General features: G+C 45.6%; 1 protein-coding gene across 1 annotated transcript in view; it reads left to right on the top strand.

Moving 5' to 3' along the window:
* Positions 1–13,051, top strand: part of LOC111964769 (slit homolog 3 protein-like) — a 207,182-nt gene extending 194,131 nt beyond the window's left edge. The window contains 5 exon segments of the mRNA XM_070444105.1: positions 3,030–3,160; positions 9,786–9,940; positions 10,168–10,456; positions 10,692–10,897; positions 11,083–13,051. Coding sequence (XP_070300206.1) covers positions 3,030–3,160; positions 9,786–9,940; positions 10,168–10,456; positions 10,692–10,897; positions 11,083–11,324 — 1,023 coding nt within the window. The 3' untranslated portion in view covers positions 11,325–13,051.
* The last annotated feature ends 1,006 nt before the right edge of the window (positions 13,052–14,057 follow it).

Here is a 14,057-nt window from a genome sequence, read left to right as displayed (position 1 = left end):
AGCCATGACATCATTTTCTGGAATTTTCCAAGCTGTTTAAAGGCACAGTCAACTTAGTGTATGTAAACTTCTGACCCACTGGAATTGTGATACAGTGAAATAATCTGTCTGTAAACAATTGTTGGAAAAATTGCTTGTGTCATGCACAAAGTTGATGTCCTAACCGACTTGCCAAAACTATAGTTTGTTAACAAGAAATTTGTGGAGTGGTTGAAAAACGAGTTTTAATGACTCCAAACTAAGTGTATGTAAACTTCTGACTTCAACTGTATAAAGACAAGATTAAATAAAAAATTGCCTGATGTGTCATAATATTGGTTTATCACTTGTGAATTATATATTACCACTTGTGAATGATACCCAGCTTGTGTGCAGTAAGGCAAGACTTTTTCAAATCATAGTCGCACACCTCATGTAGCCTAGCCCTTAGGCCTATATGTTTTGATAAGGTTTGCATCATAACTAATGTGGCCAAATAACTTCTTAAAATGAAGCACATTAATCCTCTTTACAAAGGGTGTAGCGGCTAACTGGCATAAATACGCAGAGTTTCATGTTTGGGGAAGATCATTTTCACCATAAAAAATGCACCTTTATAATAAAGGCATTCCATTCATAATTGCATTTCCGGTCACTTTTGAGAATGGTGTTTTCACGCCAATTGATTGCATTTTGGAACATTCGTGCTTATAGCCTACTGCCGTTGCTGCGCTTACAGACCCCAGGCCTCACAACCATAAAGGGCATTGGGTTCTATAACTGATTCAAGTATTTTTAGCCAGATCCTAATTGGTATGTTGAATATTATGTTCCTTTTGATTGCATAGAAGGCCCTTCTTGCCTTGTCTCTCAGATCGTTCACAGCTTTGTGGAAGCTACCTGTGGCGTTGATGTTTAGGCTGAGGCATTCATAGTTTTTTGTGTGCTCTAGGGTAGCGGTGTCTARATGGAATTTGTATTCGTTGTCCTGGCAACTGAACTTTTTTGGAACACCATTATTTTTGTCTTAGTGAGATCTACTGTTAGGGCCCAGGTCTGACAGAATCTGTGCAGAAGATCTAGGTGCTGCTGTCAGCCCTCCTTGGTTGGGGACAGAAGCACCAGATCATCAGCAAACAGTTGACATCCGATTCTAGTTGGCCGGGGCCGGGTGCTGCAGACTGTTCTAGTGTCCTCACCAATTCGATGATATATATGTTGAAGAGGGTGGGTCTTAAGCTGCATCCCTGTCTCACACCCCGGCCCTGTGGAAAGAAATGTGTGTGATTTTTGCCCATTTTAACCACACACTTGATGTTTGTGTACATGGATTTTATAATGTCGTATGTATTTCCCCAAACACCACTTTCCATCAATTTGTATAACAGACCCTCATGCCAAATTGAGTAGAAAGCTTTTTTTGAAATCAACAAAGCATGAGAAGATTTTGCCTTTGTTTTGGTTTGTTTGTTTGTCAATTAGAGTGTGCAGGGTGAATACGTGGTCTGTCGTAAGGTAATTTGGTAAAAAGCCAATTTGACATTTGCTCAGTACATTGTTTTCACTGAGGAAATGTACGAGTCTGCTGTTAATGATAATGCGGAGGACTTTTCCAAGGTTGCTGTTGACACAAATCCCACAAATCCCCCGGTAGTTATTGGGGTCAAATTTGTCTCCACTTTTGTGGATTGGGGTGATCAGGCCTTGTTTCCAAATATTGGGGAAGATTCCAGAGCTGAGGAGGATTTTATAGAGTTTAAGTATAGCCAATTGGAATTTGTGGTCTGTATATTTTATCATTTCATTTAGAATACCATCAACCCCACAGGCCTTTTTGGGTTGGAAGGGTTTGTATTTTGTCTTGTGGTTCATTCAATGTAATTGGGAATCCAGTGGGTTCTGGTAGTCTTCAATAGTTGATTCTAAGATTTTTATTTGATCATGTATATATTTTTGCTGTTTGTTCTTTGTTATAGAGCCAAAAATATTTGAGAAGCGGTTTATCCATCTCCATTTTGGATAGATAACTCTTCGTGTTGTTGTTTGCTTAGAGTTTTCCAATTTTCCCAGAAGTGGTTAGATTCTATGGATTCTTCAATTACATTGAGCTGATTTGTGATGTGCTGTTCCTTCTTTTTCCGTAGTGTATTTCTGTATTGTTTTAGTGATTCACCATAGTGAAGGCGTAGGCTCAGGTTTTCTGGGTCTCTACGTTTTGGTTGGATAGGTTTCTCAATTTCTTTCTTRGGTTTTTGCATTCTTCATCAAACCATTTGTTGATAATTTTCTTAGGTTGTCTGCTTGAAATTTTTAGATTTGATGGGGAAGCTGAGAGTTCAATATACTGTTTAGGTTTTCTACTGCCAAGTTTACACCTTCACTATTACAGTGAAACCTTTTGAACGCTCTAAGAGACTCTGGGTTGAGGTCAGTGATAAAGTAGTCTACAGTACTACTGCCAAGAGATGAGCTATATGTGTAACTACCATAGGAGTCCCCTCGAAACCTACCATTGACTATGTACATACGCAGCGTCCGACAAAGCTGCAGGAGTTGTGACCCGTTTTTGTTGGTTATGTTGTCGTAGTTGTGTCTAGGGGGGAATTTGGGGGAGGGAATGCTGTCACCTCCAGGTAGGTGTTTGTCCCCCTGTGTGCTGAGGGTGTCGAGTTCTTGTCCAGTTCTGGCATTTAGGTCGCCACAGACTAGTACATGTCCCTGAACCTGGAAATGGTTTATCTCCCCCTCTAAGATGGAGAAGCTGTCATCGTTAATGTATGGGGATTCTATTGGGGGGGATAAAGGTAGCACACATGAGGCCATTTTTCCTCTGTTGAGATAATTTCCTTACTAATTTCTAGCCAGATGTAAAATCTTCCTGTTTTGACTAATTTAATAGAGTCGGTTAGGTCTGCTCTATACCAAATTAGCATACCCCCTGAATCTCTTCCCTGTTCCTCTCTCTCTCTCTCTGTGTGTCTATTTCTCTCCCTATCTCAATTTCTCTCTTTCTCTTCTCTCTCTCTTTCTGTCTGTCTGTCTCTCTACAGGTGGCTACAGATAAGGACAACGGTATTCTGCTCTACAAGGAGGATCATGATCCTCTAGCTCTAGAGCTGTACCAGGGACACATACGCATAATCTACGACATCGCTAACTACCCGCCGACCACCGTCTACAGGTCAGCACACACAACACAGGACACACACACACACACACACACACACACACACACAACAACACAACACACACACACACAACACACACACACACCACAACAACACACAACACACACACACACACACACACACACACACACACAGAGAGAGAGAGAAATTACAGGTTCCATACACTTTCACAGAATAATATACACAAAAACTATTAATATCCAACTTCCAGAAACTTTAGCTACCGCCCCACCTCCACAAACAACAGTATAGTTTTCAAAGAAATCCTCACACAATAGCGGCCGTTCATCTCGCCACTCAGGAGCCAAAGAGCCTTGTAAGCCATGTAGGCACTGACCAGCTTAAAGCGTGATCCCTCTAACTCTGTGGCATATCATAAAACCAGCTCCACTTTTACATGACCTGCTTCTCTTTCCCTCTGGCTGCAGCTCCCACCGTTCTAATGCAAGCACACACACTGCTCACTGCTCACTCTCTGTCTCTCTCTCTCTCTCTCGCTCTCTCTCGCTCGCTCGCTCGCTCTCTCTSTCTCTCGCTCTCTCTCTCTCTCCCTCTCTCTCGCTTTGTCTCTCTCTCTCTGGCCTCTGAGTAGCAGCCACATCCATCTAGACCCGGCTACGAGGTTATGCTCAGTGGAGCCCCTCACAAACAAAAAAACTGCCTTCTGCTCTCCCAAGACAGACGGGGCACTGAGGAGTTTGTTGAGTCTGTCCCCGCTAGTCCCTATCTCCAGCCCAGCATGCTAACACAGAAGGGCTGTGGTTCCTTTACTGTGGTGTTATAACCCTGTGCTACACAGAGTAGGGGAGCGCAGTTAACACTTTACTGTACACACATCCATGTATGCGTTCGTAAGGCCTCTATAACAGCTAAATAAAGACCATTATAACAGCCGACATAGGCAGTCAGTGAGATTTTGAACAAGGGCTTAAGAAAGCCCAGAGCAGAAGAGAGGAGAACAGAGCCCGTAGGAGCTGACCTCAGACCAGCGCCACTGTCTGTCTGCTCCGGATTTGTTGTTATTGATCCAAACGTCATCTGGCCATTCCCCTGTGCTGTTTAGAGAGACTTTTAGCTGCTACCCCGAGGCAGGGAGGAGAGGAGGCAGGGAAGGAGGGAGGGAGAGAGAGAGGGAGGTAGGGTATCGATCGACCCATCAAAGAGCTGCCCAGTGAAAAAGAACAACTCCTCCCCAAGTGATTTGTTAGACTGGGATCGTCTCATGCACTGGGCCCTTTTTCACGTGTTGTGTTCCTCCTATTACCTCCAAAGTAATGAAATGGTCGTCTTCAAACGGCAGGGAGGAAGGAAAGGACATCTCAGTCGTTCCTTTGTCTTGCAGCAATCAAAAGGCATGTCCAGTTTCAAAATGAAATTAGATGCTTAAACTCTGAAGCAAATGGGCCTGTCATGGTTTTGGTTTGAAATCATATCCAAGCCCCAGCTCTATAACCAGGCCTGTCTCCCAGCCCCAACCCCAGCTCTAGCCCCAGGCCTGTCTCCCAGCCCCAACCCCAGCTCTAGCCCCAGGCCTGTCTCCCAGCCCCAACCCCAGCTCCAGCCCCAGGCCTGTCTCCCAGCCCCAACCCCAGCTCCAGCCCCAGGCCTGTCTGATGCGTCATGGCTTCCTCATTTTGTTCTGGATCTGCAGACTCTCCCCCTCATTAGTCCCTTTTCCCCCAGAGTGACGTAGCGTTTTGTGGCTTTGGCAGCGCCTTGCCCCATTGTCTTTGGGGTGCAGAGGGAGTGATGCAGGGAGCAGGGATGGGGTGAGCGAGAGGAGACAGGACGGGAAAGTGAGGAGGGGAATTACCCCTGTCCGCTCCCATTACTGGGACATGGTCTACGACAGAGCCCAGAGTACACAGCACCCAGCGCGTTCCTGAGTTCTCCCTGTGATGGTTRGCATTAACATTAACTGTGAGGAGCAGCAGGCCTCACTTCCAGCCAGGGCCTCAATTTTACACAGCTCCCGCCCGATGATGCATAGATGTGGATGGACTGTGAGTTGAGCTTTGAGGATGTTCACCTTCAGAGAGAGAAAGAGAGTGGTGGTGGTTGCGGTCGCTACATTCCTCAGCGGCTCTCGGCGGGAGAGCGACTTCAAATGGACGTTGGGTCGTAAAGATGCGGTGGGAGGAAGGGGATGTTTCCACTCCTGCAGCTCCTTCTGGCTGCCTGCAGGTCTCCCTGCCCTGCAGCACCGCAGCCTGCACTGGGGGGGGGGGGAGAGGAGACTGGAGGAGAGACAGCTTCAGCAAGGAGAGGAGGAGAAGAGGTGAAGGGTGGAGGTTTGAGGAGGAGTGAGTGGTGAGAAAAACCGGAAAGAGAAGCATGAGTGAACGGAGGGTGGTCTGGTCAAGTGTCTGTCTGAAGGGAAGGTGGGGTGTGAAGCACTCATCTGTCCATATCTAACCTGCCTCACACGACGGGGGAGGAAAAGAGAGAGAAGGAGAGAGAGGGATGAGATGAGATGGAGGCAGCAAGGGAGAGGCCCTTTCCCCACCCGAGAGGCCTCATTACCATCTGATGAATGCCCGGGTCCTCACTGTGTGTTAATGTCCTGCCCTTTACCAAATGCCACAGTAATCCTTCTATTAGTTTAAGGGACCACGTCTGCTGTTATTCAGGAGAGAGGGATAGAGGGAGAGAAGAAGTATGGAAGGGAAGGGGCATAAAAACATCACAGAAAATTGAACGAGAGCGTTTCAATTTGCTACCCAACTCCCTCCCACCCTTTCTAGGTTCCGCAATCTCACTGCCACACCTAGGCTGCACATCCCAAATGGCACCCTATTCCCTATAAATTGTATTACTTTTGTCCAGGACCAATAGGGCTCTGGTCAAAAGTAGTGCACTATGTAGGGAATAGGGTGCCGTTTGGGACACAGCCCTACGGTATCTGTATTGGCGCCCTTCAAAAAGGAGCCAGCCCTTGCCTGCCATGAAACTTTGATTTAGAGCTGCGGAGAAGAGCCTATAGAGGGGTCAGAGTGTCTCTCTCTCTTCTCTCTGTTGCTTTTCTATGCTCCACTCAGCATCAGCCGAATATGTCTCTTTGTGAGCCGAGTGCCACATCAGAGCAGAGTGGAGAGAGTCTTTAAGGGCTGAGTCACAAAGGAGAGAAGACGGGAGAGGAGAATAGAGGAGAGGACAGGCAGCATGGGAACAAAGTGGGGCTACTGGTAGAGGGTGCAGAGAGGAGATTGAGAGAGTGGAGGAAAGAAAGAAAGAAAGAAAGAAAGAAAGAAAGAAAGAAAGAAAGAAAGAAAGAAAGAAAGAAAGAAAGAAAGAAAGAAAGAAAGAGGTCGGGGGAACAGGTAGCATGGGAACAAAGTGGGGCTACTGGTAGAGGGTGCAGAGAGGAGATCGAGAGAGTGAGCGGAGGAAAGAGAGAGAGACCGCTGGGTATGAGATGGGCCTCCCATTGATCACTGGTCACTGAGAGATGGGCCTCCCGGTGAAACCTGGTCAAAAGTAGTGCACTATATAGGGGATAATTGACAATTGGGAGGCAGAAAGTGTTCCACAGAGGTCAGGAGAATGGAGTGTGACATCTGGCTGGAGAATGCAGCAGCACTGGCAAGCACCATAAAGAAGACCATGAGACCGGCGTGTTTAGACCATGTTTAGCATCCGGTCTCTGGGAAGCTGGAGTCAAGTCCTTTCAAGGGCATAGCTGTTATGTTTCCACCTAGCTACCCCCACCCGTTAAGATGGTTTAGATAGCTGCAGTTAGACCTAGCTATCCCTAAGAGGAGCCAGCCAGGCAGCCAAACAACATCCCCCCCATTCCTCAGACTACATACACTAAACAAGCTAGTCGGGTTAGTGCTACATTGTAAGCAAATGATAGTTCTGGCTAATTTCATTTTAAAATGTAAATAGGGTCTACAGGGAAGCTGGTTCAAGGTATCTTTACTCAGATAAAGGCAACCGGTAATTGTTTCAAAGTTAGTGTATGTGTCATTTCTAATGCGGTTTGGTTGCGAGAGGAAAACAGAGTATTTGATTCTCGGCTGACAGGAAATTGATTTCCCCCGGTCGACTTGCAGGGGACTGCTGCTGAAATCTGCCACGGCTTTCTGTTTGTTTTTATTGAATTCCATAATGGGCCGCTTTAAGCTAATACGCAGGCTGGGCACACATCAAAGACCCCGCATCCCCCTCAAAAAAATATCATTGCCTCTGGAAAACTTCAGCTTGTCAAAACACAGACAAAACCCAATATTGGCAAAGGCTGGAGGGCTGAGCTACACGATTCACCTTGTTATAGGCTAGAGCTCTGCTGCCTCTCTGTGGTCATATGACTTCATATCAGGATGTGAGCTCGTCTATTTAACACCTAGTATTACTTCACACTTTTCCCCCAGAGACCATTATCACCTTGTTGTCATTTGAAAGAGATAAAAACATAAATAAATCTCTTGACATTTTTCCTAGACCTCTTTGCCTCCAACCCAAAACCCTGTTCTTCCCTGCTACTCCCCCTTTGGCGAGGATGTGGGCTTTCACATTGCCGCGTAATGAAAGACGGCTGTTAAAACCACAGACACTAGATGAAAATGTCATTAAAGTGTAATAAAGCCGGACTTCCATGGTGGTATTTACATTTTGAATGGAGGAGGAAAGGCAGAAGGGGGTCTTTGCAGCAGGCCTACCATTGTGTTGGTCGCAAAAGCCTTGTTTTCAGACTGGAATTGAATTACGGGCCCGTAATGCAAACCATACATGCTGCCTGCCTGCGTCTGTGTTGGCCCTTTGTTGAGCAAATACCTTTTTTTACTGAAACCACGTTGGCCAATTGCTGAGCTGTGTAGGGGTTGTGTCCTTTACCTGTCCTCTCAGCTGTCTTGTGCTAAAGTCCTCACACACTTGACCTACGGGTGAACAGCGTGCTGATTATCTAGTTTTACTGCTGGTCTTTGTCTTGGCAGTGTGTTGGCCTGTATGGAGGCAGCAGTCAGGACTCTAGCTGCCTGTGTTCTGGGCCCACCTCCAGAACTCACAGTACTTTTCTACTGGCTGTTAATTCTAATAATACGGTCATTGAACCACTGCGGGAAGTGTCAATCAAATGTTTTTAACCATCAGCCAATAGGAGAGCTGGCAGTAGGGGGGAGGAGCCTTGCTAAACTCCCCTGATGGTATGCTGTTTTTGGAGAAGACCACAAGCCAACAGCGGCGAGAGTGGGTTCTTCTCTCGTTTATGTTTTTGGAACAAAAACATTTCTTGGGGTAAGGATAGGAAGAGTTAGTTTTGGGCTGAGAGGAGAAGTTGAGGGAAAGAGCTGCAATCAATTTCACCACCCATTGGTCTCTCGCTCGCTCTCTCTCTCTCTCTCTCTCTCTTTCTCTCTCCCTATATCTCTTTCTCTCTCTCCCTCTCTCCCGTCCCCGCTCTATCCCTGCCAAACCACTGTCTCTAGCTGTCTGTAATGTAGTTGCCTGTCTCCTCTCCAGGAATAACGTCCATACCAGTGACGGCCTTAGGGCTGATCAGCCTGACCCCATCTACCCCTCAACATGACCCATCTGCCCCTCTAATCTGGCCCCATCTACCCCTCTACTCTGACCTCATCTACCCTTCTACTCTGACCCCATCTACCCCTCTACTCTGACCCCATCTACCCCTCAACATGACCCATTTACCCCTCTAATCCGGCCCCATCTACCCCTCAACATGACCCATCTGCCCCTCTACTCTGACCCCATATACCACTCAGCCTGGACTCATCTACCCCTTCACCCTGAGTCAGAGCCTTGTAGCCTAACCCCAAATCACCGCATCTACCCCCTCCTCAACTCTCCTCCCCTCCCAAGGTCCAGCGGGGTTACGACCTCATACCCCAGGCTACTGTTGTATCAGCCCTTAGACCAAACACAATTACCCAACAGTAACCAGGCGGGCCCAGAGCCCAGAGGCAGTACAGCCTGTTCTGTACTCAGCAGTCAGCCAGTCAGCCAGTGTGGGAACTGGAGCAGTCCAGCGGCAACAGGGCTATTATCATTGTGAGGGCCAAAATCATCTGGCTCAGCCTGAACCCACCAGCATCATAGCTTGCTATTCCAGTTGGAGTTTGCTGGCGCGGGGAGGTTTTTGCGGGCTGGGTGAGGAGGTGCCCTGCCATGGTTTAAACATGAGTAGTGTGAAAGGCTCTCCGGAGGACACACACACTGGCCTCCTCCAGAGTGCTGCTACTGTTCACAGGTCCAGAGTGATACGTGTCCCTACGCTCACAGAGCTCTCACCCTCCACACAGTACGTGTGTGAGAGGTCTCAAACCACATGGCTGCCTAGAATCACGGCCAGCAAAAGCTTTAAACACCCTGTTCTCCTTAATAACACCAAACGACTGCTCTGTAACAATTCAACTGCCACAGAATAATGTGTGAGATCCTATAGAGAAACCAGCTATGTTTATTGTATGAGGCCATTCCAAGTCTCCTTTTCTACTGAATTTGTCCTTGAATAGATGTTTTTCTTCTATTCTATAAAAACTCCTATATTCCTACCATGTGTTGCTATTGCCCTGTGTCCCCTCTCTTTCCCTGTCTCTGTGCAGTGTTGTTGAACCACGTTTTTAAATGTCTTCCTGTCTCTCTCTCTCTCTGCAGTGTTGAGTCTGTGAGTGACGGTCTATTCCACACGGTGGAGCTCCTGATTCAGAACCACTCTCTAAGCCTGGTGGTGGACAAGGGATCCCCCAAGAGCCTGGGCAAGCTGCCCCGCCAGCCCTCTGTGGACCACAACACACAGCTCTACATAGGAGGTAAGCAGAAACCCATATAGTACACACACCTGTACACACCATTACCTTATGTACAAAAAAAAACACCACTACGCATACCTACTGATTTTGAGGATACTTAAAGATATTGTCTCATAAGCATGTTTTTTGTTTGCATTTACATTTCACAAAATGTCAGCACATCAAACCAGAATGTCAGAATGATCTAACCCCTCAATTCTTCCATCCTTCCTCCTCCTCCCCTCCAGGTGTGCCCTCAGCGGTAATGGCGTCCGGACTGCGTTCAGGTCCCGATCGCAGCCCCCAGGCCTTCAACGGCTGCATCCACAACGTCAGGATCAACGGAGAGCTCCAGGATCTGGGGGCAGCACTGCGCGGGTTAGAAGGCATCCTGCCAGGCTGCCACTCTTGCAGCGTGTGTGCCCAGGGCGCCTGCAGACAGAGGGGGGAGACGGGTGTGTCCTGTGAGTGCCCACCCAGCCGCAGCGGACCCCTCTGTGACCAGAGGATTGCCCCTAGCCCCTGTCAGAGCAGCAGGTATAGCCTATACAGGACACCTCATAGGCCTTTAGTCATAACTAATTCATAATGAATTAATCGTAGTTTGAGGCATTGTCTTCAACACGTTACATTCACACAGATAAAAACTCATACTTTTAATAATAATAATATTATTAAATATGAATAATATGTACTCAGCGTGGGTACATTTTACACACAAAAACACACACACATTAACATTCCTCATATTGTCTAAATCTCTTTGTTCCAGGTGTGTCCATGGGCTGTGTGTGCCTAAGGCGTCGTCCTACAGTTGTCATTGTGCTGACGGCTACACAGGGCAGTACTGTGACAGGAGAGAGGAGCCCCAAGCTTGTAAAGGACACCAGTGTGGACACGGGGAGTGTAGGGTCACAGAGAGCGGGGAGCCCTCCTGCCATTGCCAGCCGGGCTACACTGGCCCTACCTGTGACGCAGGTGAGAGGAACACACACACAGAAACTGTCATGCTGATGTATGGACATTTTATTGTATATAGAAACTTGATTCTCAGAGGTCCATAGGAATGATATACAATTCTTCAGTTAGGCTATCTAAAATAATCCATTAATAAAATCAGATGCTATAGTGACAGTGAACCTTTCGGATTGCCCCCCTCACAGAACCGGCGTGCCAGGGAGAGGTGGTGCGTGAGCTGCTGAAGCGGCACCAGCCCATGAAGACGTGCACCTCCACCAGTAAGATCCCCCGGGTGGAGTGTCCCCGCGCCTGCGACGGAGGCTTCTGCTGCACCCCATCCAAGAGCCGGAGGCGGAAAGTGGTCTTCAAGTGCACCGACGGATCCTCGTACTCTGAGGAGATGGAGACCACCCTGGAGTGTGGCTGTGCCAAGTGCCCGTTGTAATATCATGTCATCGCCATGGAAACAACCACAAACAAAACAAGGGACCTGCTGCCAGAGAGCAAAAATAAAATATATTGTAAAATAAAACATAGAACTTATTTTTATTATGGGATTTTTTTTTTTTTAAAGAAGAGACTTGATAATTGTTTTTAATATGTCGAATATTATTGTCATATGAGAAGTTATTTTGTACCTTAAGAAAAAAAAAGAAAAAAAGATTAACATTCCTGAAAGTATATGAATTTATATGTATGTATAAATCTATATAAATGTAACGTTATAACCTAACCCATGGTTTTTATTTGCTCAGTGTATTATTGCATGTGTGTGTACGTGTTGATGTGGTAGGGGAGTCTTTGGACACTTTAAATGTGGAGCGAGACAGTGAGACAGCGAGTTGTACAAAAAGGCTGCGAAGGGAAGGAGGAGTTGGTGCTGCATCTCCCCAGACATAAAGAAGAGGAAGGCAGTCTTTTTCTCATCTTCAGCTATGGAGGCAAACAAAGGAACTGTCCCACTTTGCTCCCCAGCTTTATAATGGACTTCATCCCCACCACAGAGCTAGCTGAGCTCTCTCTAGAGGATATGAACTCTTATCCACGGAGCTTGCAAACAGTGATTGTTACTTTGTGCCATAGGAATCCCATTTACATTGTTGTTGTTGATTTATATTTGTCCGCTGTTTCACATCAGAGATTCTAGAGTACAACCACATTGAGCAACAGATGTTGAAAATAAATATTTTGGGCTAAAAAGACATTCAAAATATGTATTTCTGGTTGAAAATACATATTCTCTATGGCTTGTGCTCACTGGGATGGGCCAAGATGGCTTCTATAGATGTCTTCTAGACAGAGTCTGTCAGCCAGTGAAGTTCTCCTGAGATTCTGTAACGTGTTTGTTTCTTGCACGATTGCATGTGAGAGACTGGCAGTCCAAGACAGAATGTGAACTTTCTTTATGATACGGCAACGGAATAACCGCGCTGCCATTATACGATGGTTCCCTTCATAGAAACGTAATCTAGATCCAGTCATGCAGTTTGCCCTGGCGTTCTGGAGTCATTCAGCGAAATAACTTGGTGTTCTAGAATCCTCCGAATGAGAACTTGTTGTGTCGGTGGTCACAGCTCAGATGGAAAAGGACTTTATAATGCTTGGCCTACCCTGGCCTGCGAAATCATTGTTGGACTCAAATCATAACCGTCCATTACTACTAACACTATTAAATGCATAGATGAAGCCCATAACTACTGTATTGTTTACTTTGTAAACATGTGTTTACCATAGGATTTGAGGTATCATCACAGTCAGTCAGAAAATATTTGGTAACACTTGAATTGTATATTATTTTATTAGCACATTTTGATACTGTCATAGAGTGCAGTACATGTCAAATACAGTGTTAGCAAATATTCTTTCCATTGAGAGTTTGGCAGTGATCAAGTTCAGTACACCCTCCAACACCCCCAGTACCTCACTCGAACTACTCCAATACCCCCATGCCTCAAAACATTCAATTAAATGATTCTGTATGTATGGAAGGTGCAGGCTCTACAATGTAAATGATCTTATTTCAGATGCCTTATATTCAGTAATAATAATAATAACAACTATCATGGTGGCCATACTATAAGGTGCATCCTCCAGACATAGATATATTTCTGGTAAAACATGAACTTGTGAGTGATGAATAATTATGTTGAAATTAAACTACCATGAAACTAGTGTCTATGTTTGAGTTAATATTAGACAGACTTAACATTGGAGAAATGCAAAATTTACCAAGAAAAAAAGGAATAGTTTTTTAAATATATTTTGTCTCTCTGTGTTTCATAAATTTCCTTCAGTTGGCAAGAGGCTGAATGTATTGTATCTCAGAAAGCATCCGAGCGAGTGAAACAGTGCCCCTCTTGTCTCTGCATGTGTAGGCCATCTATCTGATGCTGGCTGGTCATAAAGAGTATGATATTGTTGCCGCCGGTGCATTGAATGCAAGGGAAGCAAAATAGCATTTGACCTCCCTTGATAAAAGAAAAAGATATAAAATAATAGTTTACCTCAACGCTGATTGGCTAAGTGATCTCAACTGTGAATAGTCCTGGCGCAGCAAACACATCGCATTAAGACAAACACGTCATTGACAGAAACAACTTGAGTTGTTGCATTTGGTGTTGTCTTCCGGTGGCTAGCTAGCTAAAATTGTCCCTTTCTTAAAATAGCCATGGATTGAGATAGGGATGATAATAATGGCGATTCTGATCCAACCATAAATTCATACATTGTTCGCCTGGACTGAAAGAACAGAATTTCAATATGTAACTAGATGTAGAAGGCTAGTGTTCACTAGCTAACATTGCCCATGAAAGTAAGTTAGGCAAGCAAGCATTTTAGCCAGGTAGCCTAAAACAACAAAAAATACGTGTATAACGTTACTGTATGACAGAGGGCTAGACCGTTTCGTCAACATGAAAGAGCATGAGAGGTAAGAGGCCGGGACCTCATTTATAAAATTGTTCTTAGATTTACACTTCAACTTAGTTAAAAGATCATTTCCCGACGGTGTGATTACATTCGATTCCTAAAAAATACTKAGCATAAAAAACCTTGCTTATGCAGGTTCTAAGAAGCCCATTTGTAATTTACACACCTGTGATCTATAAATCTCAAATTAACTTAAAATGTATGGCACCTGAGCGTGCCTTACAATCAGCGATTTCCCCTTATAGAATGC

Source organism: Salvelinus sp. IW2-2015, linkage group LG6.1 (assembly GCF_002910315.2).
Source record: "Salvelinus sp. IW2-2015 linkage group LG6.1, ASM291031v2, whole genome shotgun sequence".
Lineage (NCBI taxonomy): Eukaryota > Metazoa > Chordata > Actinopteri > Salmoniformes > Salmonidae > Salvelinus > Salvelinus sp. IW2-2015.
This window is presented reverse-complemented; position numbering and strand designations above follow the sequence as displayed.